At 47.6% G+C, this 22,571-nt stretch overlaps 1 protein-coding gene across 7 annotated transcripts in view; it reads left to right on the top strand.

Annotated features, from left to right (window-relative positions):
* The window catches only part of EDA (ectodysplasin A), a 62,458-nt gene that overhangs the window by 34,519 nt on the left and 5,368 nt on the right, over positions 1–22,571 (top strand). For all 7 annotated transcript variants that reach the window (XM_085570615.1, XM_085570613.1, XM_085570612.1 and 4 more), the window contains exons 2-4: positions 1,199–1,304; positions 17,504–17,533; positions 20,599–20,778. In XM_085570615.1, coding sequence (XP_085426741.1) covers positions 1,199–1,304; positions 17,504–17,533; positions 20,599–20,778 — 316 coding nt within the window. The remainder of the gene's footprint in view (positions 1–1,198; positions 1,305–17,503; positions 17,534–20,598; positions 20,779–22,571) is intronic.

Here is a 22,571-nt window from a genome sequence, read left to right as displayed (position 1 = left end):
GAAGAAAAGCAAAATGCAGATGTAAAATCCGAGTGAAGGACTGGGATGCTGAGGTTGGGAGGGGAGCTGTGCTTGGGAAATACCTTGGGAATGCAGGGGAAGGGGAGGTGAGAGCCCTGGGGCTCGTGAAAAGCCAAGGGCCTTTTGCGATTATTGCTCTTGATAGAGACTTTTATGGGCTGGAGCTTAACGAGCCCGGCAATTCAGGGAGGTGTTTGTTCTTCTCTGCTCTTTCAAACATGCTTTTGATGCCCCAGGTTTTGTTCTCAGAACAATGATGGGTTCGATAACCTTTGGGGCCGCTTTTTGAAGCCTCCTGGTTCTTGTCCTGGGCTGTGTTTTTGTTTTGCTGTGTATTTACAGCTGAAATAAGCAGATCGGGTTTCTTGAGCAAGAAAACCCCATCCTGGTAAGAGCAGGGAGCAGCCGTGGCTGTTGGATGCAGTAACACACAGAAGGTGTTTGGTCCCTAATTGATCTTTGACTTCCCTTTTTAATGAAGTAGAAATAACAGGAAAATGCCACTGGTGATGAGCTGCCACACCCAGGGGTAGCTGGGATTCTGGTTTCTAACCCCAAATTCCAATTTATGGGTCGGGATGTTGATCTGTTAAAGACTTTTTAAGGCAGCAGCAATTTATTCGTGAATAGGAGGTCGCTACATAAAACTTTTGCCTCCTGGCGAATCTTGTGTTACAAATGTTGCTGTAGGTTTAAATGTTAATTTATGTGGTATATTGGGTTGGGTTTAAAGGTCCCTGAAGACCTTTGAATTTCAGTAGCTAATGAAGCTTGCAGAGAAGAGGTTGAGAGAGGAAAAACTTACTGGCAGTGAGTAATGCTGGAGAAAGAGCAGCAGGATTGGGCAAGTCCTGCAGAAAAAAATTAGGAATTATCGTGTCGACCTTTGAGGTGTTTGATTATTTCCAGCCATAGGTCTCCCTGCAGCCCTGACCTGCAGTCCCCCATCTCTGTGGGAAGGATTCTCCATGCTAGAACCCCTCAGGTGGAGTTTTCCCAAGTCCTAAACTGCTTCCAAGGGGACTTGGGATGAGCTGAGATCGGTGAGGAGCCGTTTCACATCCTCCTCGACTCTCCCACTCATCCTTGTGGAAAGGATTTGGCATTTAGACTCTAATTTCTCAGCTTGGCTGAACCAGCCATGCAAAGATGATTAAACTTGTCCCTCTCCTTACAGCTGGCCTTGCTGAACTTCTTTCACCCCGAGGAGAAGCTGCACATTGGAGAAGAAGGGAGACGTGTCCGTCGGAATAAAAGGAGTAAAGGCAGCGAAGGGCCCGACGGTGAGTCCTGCTCAGTTTCTCCCTGATTTTGGTCCCCTCCCAGATGAGAAATTCCAGGAGTTCTGATTTCTGAAGCTGTAGGGTGAATTAATGCTGCTTAGGAATTCCATTTTGACTCCTTGAACTGTGCTCGTTTAAAGTTTTAACTTGTACTTGTTTGCACTTATTTGTTGTCCTTGCACACCCAACTTTGCTTAAAATCATCAAGGAGCTTTTCACAATCCAACAAACAGCTGGGAACATCTGCATCCCAAACTGGTGACTGCTTTAAGGGGGTTTTGAGATGCTGTGGAGTCTCAAGTGGGGTCAAAGCCCATGTGAAGGGAAGGCAAAGTTGTACAAAGCTTGGATTAAAAGAGCAGAAAGGTTCCTGATTTCTTTGTGAGGAATTTGATTTCCAGTCCTGGCTTTCCATGATTGTCATGACACAAAGACGGGAGCATGAACTCCTGGAAGAGCTCCTGTGCTTCCCTACTGCAGGAAAGAACAGATCCCCTTTTATAGGAGTGCAGAAAGGACTGGATGCAAGGGAAAGCAGGGACAGAACTGATGGAATTGTGGTTCTGTGCCCATTGTGGTTCTGTGCCCGAGTCCTTACTCTGTTATCATCATTAGTTTTCCAGTCCAGCTCTGTGAGTTTCCCATCTCCCCTGAAACCTTTGCAGTTTCACAGTGGAGAAGCATTTCCCTGGGGCTCTGCTCCAAGAAATAACTTGATGAAACTCCCTGGATTCCTCTTGCCTGGAATGCTGACAAGTCTGATGCATTTGGTACAGACTCCCTGAGTGATTCCAGCCCAGTGTGGGCCCTCACTTTTGGAGCTGGTGTCTCTCTGGTGCTCAGATGGCTCAGGCAGCATCCCAGTCCTTTTCCCAGTCTCCTTGAAATCTATCCCAGTGTCTTCACCAGTTGCTTGTGTAGTAGCAAGTTCCCACTGGAGGCGAGCGGTGTCGATGGAGCGCTGCCGGCAGATGTTGGGAGGGATCAGCTTCATCCCTCAGGCTGCCTCTGCCTTGCCAGATGTGCAGAGAGCTGCTGAGGAGAGACAGGGAGGCTGGAGGTTGGTGTCTAACGAGGGTTTTGCCCATCACCCTTGTGCCCAGTGCTGTCCTTTCATGACTGGCATTCCTTTCCCTGATTTCCCTGATGTTCCCTGGATGCTCAGAGTTGAGTCGCTCCAGAAATGCAGAGCATTTCCACTCTTATCCAGTCCTGGGAGGGGAATGGAGCTGGGGAAGGGTCTGGGGTCCCAACAGCAGCTGAGGGAGCTGGGGGGGCTCAGCCTGGAGAAAAGGAGGCTCAGGAGGGACCTTGTGGCTCTCCACAGCTCCCCGACAGGAGGGGACAGCGGGGTGTCAGGCTCTGGTCCCAGGGAACAGGACAAGAGGAGAGGGAATAGCCTCAGGCTGTGCTAGGGGAGGTTCAGGTTGGACATCAGGAGGAATTTCTTCCTGGAAAGGGCGGTCAGACATTGGAAGGAGCTGCCCAGGGAGGTTTGGAGTGCCTGTTCCTGGAGGTATCCAAAATGCCAGATGTGGCACTCAGTGCTCTGGGCTGGGATCAGTCACAGGTTGGACTCAGTGGTCTTGGAGGCCTTTTGCAGCCTCACTGATCCTGTGATTCTTACCTGTTTCTTTTTGAAAATTAGGGATTTTGACCCTACATGTGGTGGAGACTGGAAAAACTGCCAGAGTGACAGGTTGTGTCCCTCTGGCTTTGGCAAGTGGTTGCCCCATGTTTGGCCGTGGTGGTTGTAGAGCTGCACTTAACAAATGGGAGCTGTCAGGGCAGGGCTTGACCTTGTAACAACCATAAAATCAAGAAACAAACAGAGCCACAGCCTTGGGGAACTCAGGCTGTTTGTTTTAGACCTTTGTGAAAGAATCTTACTGTCAGAGCAGGACAATGAATCATTAAACTAATAAATAAAGCCACGTCATGGTCCTGATAACACCATTTTCTTCATGAGTTTCGCAAAGGGAAAGTTGATCAAATCTTTGATCTGCAAAGAGCCTCCTGAAGATAAAAGTGGCTGAACTATAAATTCCCAGAAGGAAGATGTGCTTTCCACTTGATGCCTTGCTAATATTTGTCTGGAATTAATTTTATGAACTTTCAAGTGCTTTTACACATGCAGGGAAAGACCAAAGTGATCTGAACATGGAGGCTGGGGCAGGAGGGAGGCTGCTCAGACCCTTCCCAGCTTCCCAGTCCTGCTCATCCTGGTACCAGCAACAGGCTGGCTTTGGTGATTTATAAACATCAGGGAGAATATGGTTCCCTTTCCCAAAAGCTTTTTCTTTTTGGAAGATTTACTTTCAAGCCTTTTGCTGTGCAAGAGGTGATTTTGGGACAGGGCAGAGCTGGTTCTGTGCAGCCAGGGGAGGGTGATGGTCCTGGCTGTGTCCAGAGCACGGAGCCACAGGGATGGGACGTGGGAGCAGCAAAGCTGCTTTGATGCCTCTTTGTTAAAAAATCCAAGGAAAATTGTGTGCAAAGCCATCAGTTGGATCCTGTCACTCTCCAACAGAACTCTGGAATTTCAGGGGCTCCTCCTTGGAGGACTCTGCTTTCAGCCTTCTGGCCCCTGAGATGTTTTATGGTTGGGTTTACTTAATTTTGGGCTGTGGCCCTGCACCCAAGTGCCCTGGGGCCACTTAAAGCAGCCGAGGTCGTGTCCTGGCCAAGGTCCCTTTCCTTGTCCCTGCATCCCTTCAGCCCTGGGGCATCCCATGGGATCACTGGGGGCTGGTGCCTGTCCCAGCCCTGGGATCATCATCCTGAAGCCACTTTCCAGTCTATGCCACCAGACCCAACTTCTGCACAGCTTTAAAAACTGCCACAACTTTTTCCAGCTTCTCAAGGTCCAGGATTATCCCTTTCCACTTTTTTTTTCCTGCCTCTTCTCAGTGTTCCCATCTCCACCTGTTGCTTCATTTCCTTTAATTCTCTAAATCCTGCCCCTCTCCAATGCCTCTTCCCTATTTTCTCCTTTCCCCCTCCTTCCCTTTTGCCCTGGTGTATTTATGCTGCCGTGGAACTGCTGCTGCTCCCAGATGAACAAATCATTCTGGAGCTGCTAATTAGCAACAGTTGTGCTAAAAGGAACCATCAAGGATGTTAAATTAGTCCACTTTTAAATAAACTGGGTATGAAATGTTAGATCTCTATTCCCAGAGTGCCAGTAAAAATGCTGCTGGCTCTTTGCTAACAAAGCCAAAATCTGGGAGTAGCATGGTTGTAACTCCAGAGACAATTCCGTGCTCTGGAGGTTATAAATAATGACAGAGCATTTACAAAGCAGATGTCAATAGGACTCTTTAAAAAACATTGTTTTAAACAAATAAAATAGTTTCTTTTTCTCCTACTTTCATCTCTGTTCCCAGTTAGATCCCTGCCGGGCTGCTTTCCTGGTTTCTGAGTTTTTTTGCATTTTGGGTTTGGAGTTGTTGGCTTGTTGGTTGGTTTTTTTTTTTTTTTTCCTTCCTAGATTTTTTTCATACTGAGCTTGGTGAGAAACATCAGGGATTGTTCTCCAGGCTTTGATTGGGAGCATGGCAGCTGGGAAGAGGCTGAGCAGATGGCTGGCCTTAAGCTGACAACAATTTGGTTCCTACTACTTTGGCAGTTCTTTCTGCCAAGGAAAGTCCTGGAGGAGAACTCCAGCACTGCAAATGGCTTTGGGTGGAAAGGAGAATGAAATTCTGGGGGATTTAAAGCTTTTCCCCATCCCTGCTCCTACCTGGAGCTTTGGAAGTGATGCTCCAGCGATGTGGGTCCAGTTTCACCCTCTTAGGATTTGCACAGTGGTTTTAGGGTGATTTCACAGTGGTTTTAAGATGGTTTTAGAGTGGGTTTTGAATAGGTTTAGAATGGTCTTACAGTGGTTTTACAGTGGGTTTCAGATGATTTAGCAGGTAGCTGGTGCCAGAACCTGGCTTTGAGAATGGTTTTAGGGTGATTCTGGGATGGGTTTAGGGTAAAATTTGGGTGTTTTCTGGATGGTTTAGCAGGTAGCTGGTGTGAGAGCCTGGCTTTTAGGATGGATTTAGGATGGGTTTGCATAGTGTAGCAGGTAGCTGACGCCAGCCTGACTTTTAGGGTGGGTTCAGGATGGATTTTGGATGTTTTGGGGATGGTTTAGCAGGTAGCTGATGCCAGTCTGGCTGGGGGTGCTGGGTCCCCCTGGGCAGTCCCCAGTCCCACAGGTGGCCTGTCCCAGCCGTTCCCTTTCCCGACCCAGCTGCAGTGACGATGCAATCAGACTTTTTTTTCCTCGTTTTTTTAAATATCCAGCTCACAATAGCAACTTTTCCTGCTGGCTTCCTCTCCTGTGGAAAGGGCAGGTTCGTCCCTCTGCCTCCAGAACAATGGGTGCCTTTGTGCTGGCCCCGTGCAATTCCCAAAGCCCCGGCATTCCCAGAAACACAGATGGATGCAGGGCGATAGAGCCTTATTGTGCTCCGAAACCATGGTGATGAGCACGCAGTAAATATTGGACATTTCCTGGATCCTGGAGCACAGGAGACGCTCCCAGAAGGAAAGGCTCACCACAAAGTGCTCCTTCTTACTGATTTCCCCCAGAATTTCTCTGTGATTTCCTCCTAAATGGGAGAAATTGGGAATAATGGGATGTTTTAATCTTTGGGGATAAACTCATCCCTTTCCTAGGGTGTTGCTGTCAGTATTTGTTATTACTGTGATAAAATTAAGGCTGCAGCTTATTTACATATCCCTATCTCTGTGTTATTACTAGGTTTATGATAACAGGGATCTGTTTAAGGTCTTGTCCCTAAAAACCCAGAGTGATGTCTCCCTGCTGGTTCCAGCCCTGTTCCAGCCCTGGCACAGGTTGTGCATAGAAGCTGTGGATGCTCCTGGAAATGTCCAAGGCTGGGGTGGACAGAGCTTGGAACAACCTGAGATAGTGGAAGATGTCCCTGCCCATGGCAGGTTGTGGAATGGGAAGAGCTTTAAGGTCCTTTCCAACCCAAACCAGTTTATGATTCCATGATTGTGCTGAAGTCCAGAATTCCTTACTGAGAGCTCTGCTATGTTGCTGTCCCAGCTGGATGTTAAATAGGAAAAGCTGGGAGAGACCCAAGCCCAGTTGTGTGGTGTCCAGGGTGAGGAATTATCCTGACTTACAGGGATCACAGTGGAATAATGCTTGGTGTGTCCTGACCCATCCACAACCTCCTTTTGCCCCCTGGCTTCTTCAGCAGCCCTTCCAGGTGGGATCTGGATTGTTCCAGAAGGAACTCTGCTTCATTATTTGGAAGTTTTCAAAGCTATGATGAGGTGCTGCTGATCTGGTCCATCCTTGGAGCTGCTCTGGGGGTTTTTGTCTTTCCCTGGTTGGGATGAGGCTGTGGGGTGGCCACTGAGAAATTTGGAGTTGCTGAGGATGAGAAGGAATTCTCTGTCACTGTCACCTCGGTGGCATTTTCAGACACTTGCTCTGACTGCATTTGTGGGTGGATTCTGAGCTCCCAGGGGCTGTGCTCAAACTTGGCCAGAGCTCAGCTCCTTTTCCAGCTGCACTTCGAGCAGCGAGCCACGTTATTGGAAGTGACTGGTGATTCCGTCTGAATTCCACTCCTGAGACCCGGGGCTGTTCGGAACGCCCCGGGTCACACACTGAGCTTCAGGAATCTCACAGAGTTCCTTGTGTTACACAACAGGGCCAGCACTAATGAGAGGAGAACAGATGTTCCAGAGGGGCAGGAATGTGGCTGCAGCTGAGCCCTGAGTGCAGCTGAGCTGCACCGAGCGCTGGAAATGCCGGACTCCTCTGGAAGCTGCTGCTCCCTCCTCGCAGCATGAGAGGCTCCATTGTCTCCCTGCTGGCGGATTTGCAGCTGAGCTTTGATTTCAGTGCATAAACCCTCAGCCAGGGAGGTTCTGCAGGCTCAGCACCTGCTCCAGGCCCATCTGGTTACTCCACGTGGAGGAATTGTTGTGGAACTGGATCAGATCTGCCTGAGCCCCCCACTCAGGTCCTGCCTTTGCCACCACAAGGATCTTCCTCCTGCAGATTTTGGGATGAATAAGCTTGTTTTTCTGTCTGGGGTGTCATGGGTGATTGAGGGGTCTCATAATCCATACAGATATCTCCAAAGGGTGTCAGAGGATAGTGCCAAGCTCCAGCACAAGGGGAAATGCCCATAAACGACAGCACAAGGAGTTCCACCTCAACACAAGGAAGAGCTTCTTTCCATTGATCCCTGGAACAGCTTCCCAGGGAGGATGTGGAGTCCCTTCTCTGGAGACACCCCGAACCCACATGGACATGTTCCTGTGTCACCTGCCTAGGTCTGGATCATCTCCAGAAGTTCCCTCCAACTGTTCTGGGATTCTGTGAACAGCCAAACCTGGAGCTGCTGCTCCGGTGGTGGCAGCTGTGATTGTCCTCACTGTGCCCTCTCTGGCCCAGCCGTCACAGAGCTGCACCAGCCCGGAGCTGCAGAGCTCCAGTGAGGAGTTCCTTGGGGAAAAAGCTGTGAATGAGGCTGGGGTTGAATGTTTTCATGAGGGCTTTGTTGGCCGTGATGTATGGCGACATTATTGGAGTCATATCTGATCCCACTAATTCCAGCAGGATTTGGGGAAGTGCCTTAATTACTTTCAATGGATAAATGCAAGGGTTGGCTGAGCCAGGCAGCATTCCCTGTGTCCCAGCTGCTTCAGGGACTTCCCTTGAACTTCCCAAGAGTAGTAGACTCATTCCTGGGTTTCCTTTTTCCTGCTTTTATCCATTCTTTTTCTTCTTGATCAAATTCATATAATCCTCACAAGAGCGATGCGGTCTCTCTTGGATTTCCTTCTTTTTCCCCTTTCTTCCCCTTTTTTCCCCTCCTTTTTCCTTGTTTGTAGATTCATCCAGCTGTGAGTACATGTTGATGCATACAGGCAGATCCTTGGTTAGAGACCCCACATTTTCCTGTGTAATTAATCCATCAGTTCCCAGGCAGCTGCTCAATGCCATGGAGGTTTTCCATCCAATTAGGCAGGATTATGGATGGGTGGAGGAAAAACACATCAAGTTCTGCAGGGATGAGACTGTCAGAGAGGTTTCCTCCCACCTGCCCTCGATTCCTTGTGGATAACCACGGCGAGAGCTCATTTCAAACATCTAGCAAACAATTTGGGAGAGCCTCTCATACTCCCACTTCAAACCTTGCTGCTGCCCCACTTGGGAATCATTTCTGCTGGAATTCATGACATATGTTCGTTGTTTATCTTAGTGGGATGTGACTGAAAATGTCAGAGTGTTTTGTGTTAGGCAACAACCGAATAAAACAAACAAAATAAAAACACAGCTGTAACGCTACGTTTCAAATTGTTGGATTTAAATATGTGGGATTGATAAAGGAAGCAAGAGGGTGCAGTGGTGGATAGAAAATCAGCCTGGTGACTCCAGCCAGCAGCCAAAAAAAGCCTTGGGATCCTCGAATTAGAACTGGGAATGTTCTTTGTCAGCTCTGCACTTGGAATCCAACCGAAATGCCTGAAGGGAAACAAAAGGCACATCACATCCTCCTTCCAGAGCCAGCCAGAGGGTGGAAAATGAAATATGATGGCCACAGGTTCTGGTGTGAACCCCAGGAACTTGGCTGGGGCTGGTGATGTGGGAGCAGAGCTGAGGAGGCCGAAGATTCCTGTTTGATTGGCTTTTTGTGTTTCTGAGGAGGCAATGCAAGAGGATTTTGCCAGCAACAGTGGCTCTGGAGTTAATTGGGAGCAGGATTTTGTCTTTGCTCGTGACCACATTTGTGCTGTGGTGTTCTTGCACCTACTCAGAGGCTGGAGCTGGTTTTTAGAGCCTTCTGGTACCAGCAGCCTGTCCTGGTGCTGTGCCATCGATCCCACAGTGGCTCTGCATGGGATGGAGGAGGTGAATCGCCTTGCTTGTTCCTTCTATCCTGTAAAGCCTTGGAAATTCCCGTTGCAGTGAGCAGGGACACATCTGCCATGCTCGAGGAAGTGAGGAGGGATTTTCAGCAGAGCCCTGGCTCTTGGAGAGCAGAGTTGAGGTTGTAGGGTGGAGAGAACCCCAGGAGGTGACTGGATCCAGCCTCTCCTCCTAAATGGGACCAGCACTGTGACATCAGCAGAGGTGACAGACCTCTAAAGGACAGGTGCTGTTCCATCCTGGTTCTCCTACAGTCCTGCACCTTTTTGGTATTTTTCCTCATGCCAAAAAGCACTTAGAAAGGAGATACGCAGGGCTGATGGGGCTCTACCTGCCCCAGCACCTCCCTTCAGACAGCACCTGGTGTCCTTTGAGTCCCTTCATCCTTCTGAAGGTGGAAAAACCTGTGGAATGCATGAGCACAGCTAATTCATCCTGCTGTTTTTGTCCTTTCCAGATGGGGGGTTGCTCCCCCCAGCACCTTTGCCTGGAGCAAAAATCAGGTTGATGAGTGGTTGTCCCTTAAGTCTCTCTCCTTTTCATATTCCCTTGAATATGATTAAAGATCAGGGTAAACAACCTATTGCCACTATTGGCATTATCTGTACATTTGAGTTTAACTGTCCTTAGGAGTTTCACCAAATGTTTCCCCAAGGAGTCCTGGGTTTTGTCAAGCCAAGCAAAAATCTCCAAGTACTGGCAGGAGAAAAAAAAAACTTTCTCAACAGCAAAAAAAAGCCCTGTCCCTGATGAGATCTTACGTGGTCTGAAGCTGTTTGAGAAGAGAGATTGTGGCTCTCTGGCATCTCGTGTCTCTCCAGGGATTCCAGGGATGAGCTGTGACTTCCCTCTGTTTGTTTTCAGCCCGATGAGCTTGAACTGGGGGCTGGTGTTTGGGATCAGAGGAATGGGGAGGGAGCAGGCTACTGATCCATGGAGCTCCTGGAGAAGCATCTGCTCATCTGGATGACACATGGATGGAGGTTTGTCCTTTGGTGGAATGTGAGGAGAGGAGCAGGGGGGCAGCAAAGGCCACTCTCATCCCTAAGCCACCACATGAGGGATGATTCCCAGCCCTTGGTGCCAGGACACGAGCTCTTCTCACACCCTGTGGCCAAGCAGCCCCAGGAGTGACCTCAGTGCAGGACACTTCCCCTGGAGGCACATGAAAAGTCCATCAAAGAGATGAAGAATTGCCTCAAAAATTGGATGGAGCCAAGGGAGTGCCTCAGAAGAATCCAAAATGAGCTGCAAACTGTCCTTGATTTCCCAAGCTGGTGGAGACCAGCTTGGGCTGGGGCAGTCCTGCACAGGGCTGGGGGGGTCATGGGTGTCACTGTCCCCAAACCTTTCTGGGGCTCAGCAGCCTCCCACTCCACAGGGAGACAGGGCAGCACAAAGCAAAGAATCCTGAAATTCAGGGCTTGTGTTGTGCAGGTGGAGCAGGCTGGGATGTCCCTCTGGTGACTCTGGGAATGGCATGGGACCAAGATCCCCCTGGATGAAGGATGGGGAGGGAGCGCTGGCTTGTGGGGTGCTCTTGTGGAGCATCTTGATTTAAGGTGTGACCAGGCAAAGAGCATTAAGGGTGGCTGTGTTCACATGTGAATTTTAAGGAGTTTTAAAACAAGGCTGAAACAAAAGCAGGGAAAGAAGGAAAAGTGGTGGCTGAGGAAAGCTGGAATGCCTTTGGTTCTGCCCTATGGACTCACACATCCCAATGTGCTGTTTCATCCTTTCCCTACTTTGTGTCATGGATTCCCTCCCCATTCCCTTAGCAAACATATTCTCTGTATTCAGATTTGTTGAAGTTAATTTTCATTCACACCCCTGGCTTGGGTTCCTGTTAGTGAGGGCAGCACTTTTCCTCCGCTCTCAGCAGAGGATCCCCCTTCCTCATCAAAAAGCCAGCCTGGGAAGATGTGCCGGAATTCTGGAGTAGCACAGGATGCAATTTACTTCTGGGATGTTTTCCTAGATTTATCATTTATCATATTCTCTGAATATTCTACAGTAATCATCCCAAAGCTGCTCTTCAGCAGACCCATTGCTTTTCTCTGGAGTTGGTAAAGAAGCACTTTCTTTTTCAGGGAAAATATTCCTCTTGTTTCAGTGTTTGCATCACTGACTGATAGTTCAGTAGGGTCCAAGAAGCTTTCATCTGGATAGACCAAATTTCCTGAAAATGTTGAAAACATATTGGTTCCAAACCTCCCCCGAAACCACATGTTCTAGATTAGGCATGTGTTGGGAGCTTTCTCCAATCCACTGGAATCTGGCATTAATAACCCCACACTTAAAAATATTTGAAAAGCTTTACATTTCTTCTGCCCATGAGAATGAAGTGAATGTCACTGCACCAGTGCTGGAAAGGCAGCTCCTGTGTTTTGGAGGTTTCTTATTCATTGGGAAAACTGACATCCCAGATGGCAGGAGGTTCATCCTCACCTGGAATCTCAAGGAATACCCAAGCTGCTCTTTCTACCTTTGGTATTGGTCAAATAGGGATAGAGGGGTTGCTTGATGGGTAGGACTTAACCCAGAGTCCTTGAGGTTGGAAAAGCCCTCCAAGATCATCCAGTCCAAGCTGTGACTGATCCCCACCTTGTCACCAACCCAGAACTCTTGAGTGCCACATCCAGGCCTTCCTTGGACACCTCCAGGGATGGGGACTCCACCACTTCCCATGTTTGAAAGGACCTACAAGGAAGCCAGAGGGGAACTCGTCATAAGGAGTGGTAGTGACATGACAATGAGAAATGGGTGAATTGCCCCTGAATGAGGGGCAATTTTTGGATATGTGGAGGGAATTCTTCCCTGTGTGGTTGGTGAGGGGCTGGAATGGATTTCTCAGTGAAGCTGTGGCTACCCCATCCTAGGAAGTGTCCAAGGCCAGGTGGGACAGGGCTTGGAACAACCTGGGCTAGTGGGAGGTGTCCCTGCCCCTGCCCATGCCAGGATGAGCATTAAGGTCCTTCCAGCCCAAACCATTGCATGATTCTGTGACTTAATGATTTAATGCTTATTTTATGGAAGAGTGAGGAGTGATGTGGTGTTTCTGAGTGATGCTGATATCTCATTAATCACCATTATTTTGTCTCTAATCTGTAACCTGGGATGAGGATAATTCCTCAGTGTCTCCATCCTCTCGTCTCCCAGGATGGAGGGGAGATGGAAACACAGAGGTGCCTCAGTTGAATGACCTGGTCTTACATGTCCCCAGACCAGTGTCACACTTAGGGAAGAAGATTGAGGATGTTCCATAGTAACTCAGTGGTTGGAAATAGGAGAAGCATTAATAATTCCAAATGAATGCTGCAAACAGGTTGGCACAATCTCCAAAGGATGGATGGATGGACACCCAAAACTGGTGACTGCTGCCGTGTGCCTTTCCCAAACTGGATGAACACCTTAAAGACATCACTTGGTGTCATGTCCTGACTCAAATCATGCTGCTAAAACATGATTTTGGCATTCCATGGCTTTCTTCTGCTCTTGGCAGCTGGGAATTCCAGCACATTCAGCACCTCCTTAGGTATATCCTTTGTTTGGCTGATTCCTATAATGGTCAACCTTTTATAGGTTTGATATAAAATCAGCATAATTACAAAGATCTGTTCCTGTCCATAAAACCAGTTGGAACTGTTTGGCAGGAATTTAAACTATTTCTTGTTAATCCACACACACGGCTAATAAGGGAATGCAGGGGTTTTTTAATATCCTATTTATATCAGCAGATGTCCTAAAGAAGTTTGCGATATTTCTGTATTTATAGTAAATCACAGCAGTGTGTAGCGTGCAGAAAGAGAGATTGGAGGGGGTGCAAAGTCAACTCTATTAATCTTGCTGAGAGCAAACATGTCACATGTAATATCCTTGAGTTGCATCACCATCTGGGATTTTTCTGAAGGCCTTGGAATTGATCTAGCAGATGGTACTGCTGCAGGAGTTGGGGCTGGAACCTGCTCCCTGAAGCATGGGGAGATGTCTTCTGCTGCTGGCTGGGCCACAGCTGGGGGTTTGCACAGCAAAAATTCACCTCTTGCAAGCGTTTCCCTCAGCTTCAAGTGAGATGTTTGCACCTGAACCCAAAGTGCCTCTGCTAGAAGGGGCTTGGAATTGTTTGGAGTGGCTTGGAATGGTTTGTAGCCTTCCACTTGTGGTGGCCCTGTTTGGGTTAAGGTCTTTTGTCATCATACAGTGACATCTTTCCTGTTTGGGCCTTTCCATCTAGATTTACCCCTCCTGCAGACTTGACATTCCCTCCTTTTCTGATGTCCTCCCGTTATATTTTCCCAGCAATTGTGGAAAATCAGCTTTTGGAGGGGTCTAGCTCTGGAGTGCTGCTCACAGCCAGGGTGTCCAGAGCCCAGCGTGCAGCATTCCTGCTCCCTGGGGCAGTCCTGTCCTGTGATGAGGAATTTGTCTGGTCTGAGTTACTGCAGCAGAGTCAGGCACTTTTCCTACAGGAGATCCAGGGAAGGGAATATCGGTGGTAGGAGTAGATTAGGTATCTGCAACGTTTCCAGCAGCAGCTTCAGTAGTGCTGGCTTTGGTGGTTAGACAAAAATATTACCAAAAGTAACATCCCAAAGGGACTGGCAGACTTCAGAGAGACTTTGCAGCCAGGACCTCTGATACAGGAGGGCTCACTGTGAGGCAGAAGATCCCCTCCAGACCTGTGCTTCTCCTTGGAAGCCTTCTCATTCCCAACTCAATGGTCTTGGGGAGCAGTTTGGATGTGCCAGCACTGTTCTTGAAGCCCCCCAGGTCTTCTTCTTTTCTCAGTGGTGCTCACTCCTTTCCCAGTGCTGTTGTCCACCACGGCGAGCTCACTTGCCCACTTCTTGCCTTTTCCAGGAGCCTTTCTGTGGAATTCCTCTCATTTCAATTCATCTTTCTATATTGGATGATCCAGATTGACTTCACTGTTCCCAGGATTTCTTCAACCCTTCACTAAGTGGCAGCAGGATTTCCCCATGTTTTCCACAGTTATTCCCATTTTAGGATCGTGTTTCTGCCTTGCTTGGCTGAGCAGCAGCAGCTGAGCCACATGCAGGTGTCCTCCAGCATCCACCAGAACACTTTATTATTTCCCATATATATATATTTTATAGGACTGTATATTTTGTATGACTGAATCTCATTCCATGCTTATTATCCTTCAAAGCCATCCAGCCTGTCCTGCTCTCCCAATCCTTTTCTCTGTTAACAGTTCTGGCCAACTTCCCTCCCCCTCAACAAGGGGGTGAACAGAGCTGACACCTCCTTCAAGGAGGGGTCAGAGTTTAAACATATATTTAATTCCAGTTGAAAGATGGGAAAAGCAGAAGGGGATGGACTTCCCAAGGTCTGGGCCTGGTTTGACCTCAAAGGAGAACAGGCAGCATGTGGAAAGGGAGAGGTGGGATTAGTGGGAAGAAGGACAGAAGTCAGGAAGAATAACTGTGCTTGGGTGGCTGTCACATTCAATCCTGGCAGCTGGGACCACCTGGATCTCTGGGACATTCCTGATGGATATGGGAGGGGATTCATGAGGAGCAGAAAGGTGCACTCATAAAGGTGCACACTGTAAAGAAGGGAAAAGAAGGTGTCAGGGAGCAGCTGAGAGGTTGGGATGCTCTCAGATCCCATCGGGATTGGAATAAATCCTCAGCTGCAGCATGGCAAAGTCCCTGAAATCAGGTGTGGGAGATGTTGATCAGTCAGAAGTTCTCAAGTCAAACGAGTTTCCTTCTCCATGAAGGTGGCAGGTCTGTAGGCTCTGGAGCAGCAGAAGATATCCTGTAATTTGGGTTTTTTTATACTCCTGGACAATGAAAGAAGTGGATACACCTGTGATCCACATCTTGGAGTGGAGAAAACCAAAGTTTTCTCTTAGGCCATCCTTGGAATCAAGGCCTGCATAAAGCTACAATAAATAAATGGTTTGCATAACTTGTAGATAATTAACCATGAATTGAGAAGTAACCAGTGGGTCAGATACATTATGGAATCCCAGACTGGTTTGGGTGGGAAGAACGTTAATGCTTACCTCATTCCCCTGACATGGACAGGGACACCTTCCCCTATCCCAGGTTGCTCCAAGCCCCATCCAGCCTAGCCTTGGATACTTCCAGGGGATAGGGTATCCATTATATTACGATATTATCTGTGTTCAACCACTGCATTTAACAAGCTTAAATATTCTAAAAAGTATTTTAAAATATTATAACAAATTTAATGTTTAAATATTGGGTTGTGGCCTCTGAAAACCCTGGCAGAAAGTATTTTTTAATTATAATTTTTTTCCTCTGCACATCAATGTTGGGACAACATCCATCAAGCCAAGTTGTCAAGCCTTATGCCTCAGCACCTCAGCACCTGAGAGGAATATTGATCTGAAATTTTGGTGGCCCTCAGCTTAAATTCAGTAACTTATTACCATTTTGGCCTAAACGGAGCAGTAGCTCATGAACTTCCCATTTTGAGCAGAACCAAGGGGAATTCTGCTGTATCAGAAGCTTCAGCTCCGTGCTCCAATTAAACGATCCCCCCCTGCTCTGGGGAGGCGAACAGATGCAAACCCCAGAGAGACTCAGAAGCTCCCAAGCTTAATAATCCTGCTTTTCTTTCCCCCTCGTGTCAGGAATATTTTTTGTCTGTCGAAAGCTCCACTTGCAGATCCATAACATCTCTCTCTGTCGTGCCTGGAACAGATGCGTGTGTTGTAATATAGACTGTGAACATTGACATCCCATGTGGTTCTCATTCCTCCCAGTCATCTTTGAAGCTAATTGGATCCAGCCAGCTCAAATGTGTCTGGCTGGCCACAGCTATTTGTACTTTCACTCTGGTTCTGGTGCTAATGGTGGGATCTATGGAACATGAAATAAACTCTCGTGACTCCGAGGGCTGCCGAGGCACAGCCGCTCTCGTCTCGCTGGGTTGGGATGGGCTGGGATCTTTAATTGGGATTTTTTTTTTTTCCTCTTCTAATATTGTTCAGTGGCTGGTGGCTACAGTGAGGACTGGTAGGGCTTAGAAGTGCAGAATCAGGAGCCTGGTTGTCCAGCCTGAAAGGTTTTGCAGTCTGGTGTGGTGTCCTAGTGGGCTCCTGGGATGGCATCGTTAGGAATCCATGTGTTGTCCAACCTGTGAATATTATTTAAAAAATAGTATAAGATATTATTAAAAATTGGGAATTAGCAGAAATTATCATTTAGATAGAAGGACCTTAAAGCTCATTCATCCCCATGGGCAGGGATACCTTCCACTATCCCAAGTTGCTCCAAGCCCTGGTTGTCCAGCCTGCCCTTGGACACTTCAAGGTTTGGGGCAGCCACAGCTTCTCTAAGCAACCTGTGCCAGACCCTCACAGGAAGCAATTTCTCCCTTAAAATATATAAATTATATAAATTATATAAATTATATAAATTATATAAATTATATAAATTATATAAATTATATAAATTATATAAATTATATAAATTATATTATCTCCCATTTATAGATAAAGCTTTTTATAGATAATACCATCATTTTCCCATGACCCAACAGCACAATGTAGGAAAATCAATATTCCTATTGGAAAGGCATCAGTAAGGTTGATGGGTAATTTCTCTTGTCCTTTTCCTGTTTTTCCTCTACCTGTCCACAGGAAAAAGGCTCTTCTGTTTGGAATTTACCTTTCCCCACCCCCTCAGACTCAAAGCAACCTTATTACTTTCAACTGGTTAAAATTTTATCTCAGTTAAAGGTGATTTCAGTCATTGCTGTGCTAAAACCCAGAATTTAGAGGGATTTCCCTGATGAATAGCAAGGGAGTATTTGGGGATTTTTGCCGTTAATTCCCATGCATGATGAATTCTTGGGGAAGCAGTGGAACATGTTTCACACTTCAGCCTCTGCTCACAAAGTCCTGTCATTTCTCAGCTTCACTGTAAATATTTTCTCTCTGTACTCGGGAAGTTTGGGTTGCCATTGTTTCAAACAGCCAGTTCAGCATAATTCTTTACTTTTGTGGTTTTTTTGTGTTTTATTCTTATTTTTAAACAACTTGGCTCACAAGGAGTCAGCAGGGGGTTAGACCAGATGATCTTTAAAGGTCCCTTCAAACCCCAACCACTCTGTGATGCTCTGAAATTTGGGTTACTTGTCTCAGCTGAGACCATTCCTGTGCTGCTGCATGGGCCACAAATGCATCCATTGTCCACTTGGAAAATAAAATGGCAATGGGGATTTTCTCTGATGAAATGATCCCTGAATTTCACTAATTTTCTTTCTTTTTTTTCCCCTTTGTTAGGTCCAAGTTCAGTGAAAAACAAGAAAAAGGGTAAGTTTGAGTTTTAACTGAATTTTCCTTTCTGTGCTTTGTGAATTCTCTTCAGCCAACACAAAGGAGAAATCAATGACAGCTTCCCTCTCCAGGAAAGGCTGGAATAACACCCACAAGCACCCCTTAAAACTTCCTTAAACACTGAAAGAAGTTAATTATGTTGTACAGAAGTAATCCTGAAGATTCTCCAATTGAAGAGTTGAGTCAGTACCAAATACCAGGAGCTGTTGCTGTTTGCCAGCCTTGTGCCAACCTGCAGCTTGGATTCTCCTTCAGACCCACCAAACAGCATGAACACACTTTGCATCCTGCTTTTCCTTGTGTTAACCTCCAAATTATCATTTTACGAGCCCCTCCTGAGTGTTGCTCAGCCCTCAAGGTTTTGTGGATTTCGTGATGTTCCTCAGGCGGTTTGCAGTGGATTGTTGGGATTTGGGTTATTCAGGCAACCCTGTTTGGGGGGTTCCTGATGCCATCCTTGTTTCTGTAGGACTACTGGGAGCACTTAGGGTCCCACATTTAGGGTCCCACACTTAGGGTCCCACACTTAGGGTCCCATGTTAACTTCCAGGAGTTTGAGCGAGTCCAAGGATCCGAGCCGTCGCGTTTTCCACGTCTGTACTACTGCAGTAGCACATCAAATGGCTTTAATCTTTGCATGCAAACTCCAGAGCCACAGCTGAGAGGTGGGAACAGGCCACACTTAGCAACTTTATTTGTATTTACTCCAAGAAGCAGCGTAAAATTTTATCCTGGAGAAGTTTGTCCTAACAAAGCTCGGCCCGCGTTCAATCAGCCCAACAAATAACAACTGATGGCTGCAGCCTCCAGAGCAATTCCAGAGGGGCAGGGGGATCTCCTGGAGCTGGATTGCATACAGCTGTATAAAGTAGCTTAATTTTATGGTATTGTCACATTTAATTCTTTTTAGAGTTCCAGTTCATTGTTTGATGAGTGAGGATTATGGAGAACTCCCTGCTTCTGCCTGCTCTGAGTTTCAGAGCCCGTGGGTACAGATATGGGAGACTTGGCAGGCTGGGATTTGGGTGCTGGGACCCTCTTGGAGACCTGATAAGGGAGCTATCAGATAATAAATGGAATATCTTTTGTCTTGTGAGGTTTGTTAATGCAGAGAAGTGGTTGAAATTCCTTGAAGGAGGGAAAGGCACAGAAATGTGTGGCTGGGATAAGCGATTGTGTCACTGCTCAAGCAGCAGCTCCTTGAGTAGCAGAGCAGATTTCTGAGTAGCAAAGCAGATTTTGGAGGCAGATGAGTTAAACCAGCTGTGATGTGCATCTCTCTTGGGAAAGGAAGCCTGGAGTGACAGCAGCAGCATTCCCAACTCCCTGTCTACAATCCTCCCTTGGGATGGCCTGGATTGGAGGGATGTCAGTGAGAGGAGTTTGGTGTAGTTTAGGGAAAATGGTTGTGGTTCAAGGTGATCATTTCCAAAGCAGAGCATCATCTTGAGGAGAAGTACTGGATTAGAGGATGGCTGGACTGTGGCCAGCTCAAGTTGGAAGTCATGGCTGCTGATTTGGAGAGTAATATTGCTGTGGAGATTTGTACCCTGAAGCCTTTTCCTTCTTTTTGTAGGATATGCGTGTGGCTTTACTCACCCCTGCTTACTTTAACTTCATTATCTGCACATTTAAATTATACCCACAGTTGTCCCACCCTGATGTCCTTGTGCCTTTGCTCCTGGCTAGTGGCCATCCAGAGATTCCCAGTCCTGTGCTAAAGCAGATGGATTTTTCCTCACACTTCTGTCCATTACAGGGATGGATATTAGTAGAGAAACAAGTACATAAATGCACTCAGAAACTATTCCAACAACTATAATTTCATATCCCAACAGCTGCTGTCATATAAATACAAGTTTAATTCTATCCTACTGGGGACCTTGTGGCAGCAATTGAAGAGATTTTGCTCCATTTATGTTCCTTGGCAGAAAAGCTGTTCTAAAGTGGCTTTTTAAAAACTACATCAAAACAACATCATTTTTGTCAGGAATGTGGAAAATCAGGAGAGCAGGGACCAGGATTTCCCTGCAGAGTTTGTTTCATCCCACTCTCTGTATGTAGGAGTCATTCCTGATGTGGTTATGTGATTTCTCTTCCTTGGGACGTGTGAGGTGTTTGAAGATCATGGTGGGGAAAAAGGTTTTACCACGAAGCCAGTAAAATACTGGGACTGGTTGTCCAGGGAAACTGGCTACCCCATCCCTGGGAATGTCCAGGGCTAGGTTGGATGGGGCTTGGAGCAACATGGGATAGGGGAAGGTGTCCCTGCCCATGGCAGGGGTGGGACTAGATGGGCTTTAAGGTCCTTTCCAACCCAAACCAATTTGGGATCTGTGATTGTAACAATTCCCCCGTGTTTTTATTCCCTGGATGGGGTTAGTCCTTCCCAAGGCCTTCCCTCCATCCAACGCCCAAAATATTGAATTATTTTGAGGCACAAGCAGCACAGGGCCTCCTCCAGCAATGCTAGGAAGAGCTGGAGCTCAGCTCTGAACTGCCCTCTGGAGGAGACCAAGCCATGGGGATCATCTCCCAATCCTAATCCCGTGCAGTAGGTAGGAAAGATGATCCCTGTTTTCCATCAAAACCCAGCAAATGGAGCAACTGCAGAGTGGTTCATGTGGACCAGAACAGCCCAGCTGTGGCTAGGCACGTTGGAATGTGCTGTGGGAACATCCTGACTGCATCCAGAGATGATCCCAGGTCCACAGGGATGTGACCAGCCCCAGGGATGGGACTTGAGGGCTGACCCCATGTCGAGAGCGGAGTGACCAGAGCTGTGGGAAGAGTCCCCCTGAGCCTCCATCCCTTGAGAGGCCCCAGAGAGTCCCGGTGCCTCGTTTGAGTGTAATTCCCAGCAGGAAGGAGCCTGCAGGACTGGTCCTGCCCCGCTGGCAGCGTTGTCCTCGTGGTGTGGAGCCGTAGAACACCCACCCCGGCTGTCCTGAGCCAGGAGTGATCCATCCCCAACCTCCCATTTCCTGCAGCTCCAGTCCCACCCCACAGCCCCGGGTGACGCCTGTCCTTGTGTTTTCCAGGTAAAAAGGCTGGTCCTCCGGGGCCCAACGGTCCCCAGGGGCCACCGGGGCCTCCCGGGCCGCAGGGTCCCCCCGGCATTCCCGGCATCCCCGGGATTCCGGGCACAACCGTCATGGGACCGCCCGGCCCCCCTGGCCCGCCGGGCCCTCAGGGACCACCCGGAGTGCAGGGCCCCTCAGGTGAGTGTCGCAGACCACCCTGGGTCAGGGGTGGCTCCATGTGCTGGAAAAGCTTCTCCTCCAGCCCGTGCTTCCAAAGAAAGGCTCAGCAGTCTCTTGCCATTCAGTCTCATGGTTGTTTATTGCAAGTTGTCTAAAAGATTTTCTTCTCCAGCTCAGTGTGGGAATCCAGAGCTTCCCTCTGTCCATGGAAAAGAGTTTTCAATCTTACAGGATGAATTACAAGCTCTGAGTGTTTGATATAAGTAATAATTAAGTGTGGCACGGGTGCAAAAGTAAAATTTTAGGATTCTAGATGAGGGGTTCCAAAGGGGCCAAGATGGAGGAAATTGGGTGTGTCTTGTCCTTTTTCTCCTTCTTCATGCCCTCCATGTTTCACTGTGGTGTTGGCATTTTTCTGTTGGTTCAGGCTGAGGACACACTGTCCAACGTAGGTGACAGATATTGGCACGTTATTGAAAATCCAGCCCAGGGAGTTTCTGGTATTTAATGTTTGTCACATCCCACTGAGGGCAGAGCCCCACACGCTGCCCTGCAGGACAGAGCTGGGCAGGGCAGCAGAACATGTGAGAGATAAACAGAATAAACAACCTGGAAACCAGCACAGACCAATTATGGCTTCTGCTTTGGCAGTGGGGCTGACAGACAGAGACTTTTACAATCTCAGAATCGTCAATACCTCAGATTCTGACAGCTCAGCAGCTCAGGCAGAGAAACACACACACCCTGACATCCTCTCTGACTGCTGTCTCCTCTCCCCCTGCCCCTGGGCTACTGTTATATTTTATATGGTACATTACGTGTTACATGGTTACAGTTTTTCCCCAATGCCTATTACCTATATTAAATGGTGCTTTTATATCTTTTATATGGTACATAACGTGTTACATGGTTACAGTTTTTCCCCAATGCCTATTACCTATATTAAATGGTGCTTTTCTACTCTAAACCAATCTGTGAGTGCCAACATCACCAAGAACATGGAGGTAAGGAAGAAGAAAGAGGAAGGACAGGACCGGCCGAAATCCCTCCATCTTAAAACCTCTGACCACCATGTACAAAACAGAAACCCCTCTGTACAAGTCTAAAAACCCCCGTGTACAGCACTAGAAAATTCCTCCCTCTACTCTACATATGTGCCCTCTGCTCCGAGCTGGACAGGCGGGAATGCCGGAGATGTCACCGGAGTGTCCTGACACGATGGCACAAGGCCTGGAGCAGCACTGGGGTGTCCTGGGCCATGTGGGCCAGGGCTTGGAGCAACCTATGGAAGGTGTCCCTGCCCGTGGAGGGGTGGAACTTGATGGGCTTTATGGTCTCTGCTGACCAAAACCGTGCTGAATTTCTGGGATTCTTGGATTCCATGGCTCTGAATGGCCAGGAGCAGCAGGAGCTCCTCAGCTCCATGCTGTGCTGCCACGGGCATCTCCTCCTGAATCAGGATTTGGCTCCCAGGGAAGGGAGATGGAATGGATGACCTGCAGAGGGAAACTTGGCATCTTGGCAGCCAAGAGGTTTTTATTGCCACTGTGGATCAGGGAATGGGTCGTGCAATTTTTCCTTCTAGTGGAAACCTATTGAATAGCAAAGAATTTTGATGGTTGGACAGAAATGCTGGGAATAAACTAGGGAAATATAGGATGAGTCTTTTTCTTCCTTATGTGCTTTTAAATATTTTTTTTAATATTTAATATTTCTGTTTTATATCTTTTAACATTACGTTTACCCCATATCCCTCCTCCTGTTAAAGCAGAGGTTTTAATAGTTATTATGGAGTAAGAAAAGTGATTTAT

The sequence above is a fragment of the Lonchura striata genome, chromosome 4A (genome assembly GCF_050655825.1).
Source record: "Lonchura striata isolate lonStrDom1 chromosome 4A, ASM5065582v1, whole genome shotgun sequence".
Classification (NCBI taxonomy): domain Eukaryota; kingdom Metazoa; phylum Chordata; class Aves; order Passeriformes; family Estrildidae; genus Lonchura; species Lonchura striata.
This window is presented reverse-complemented; position numbering and strand designations above follow the sequence as displayed.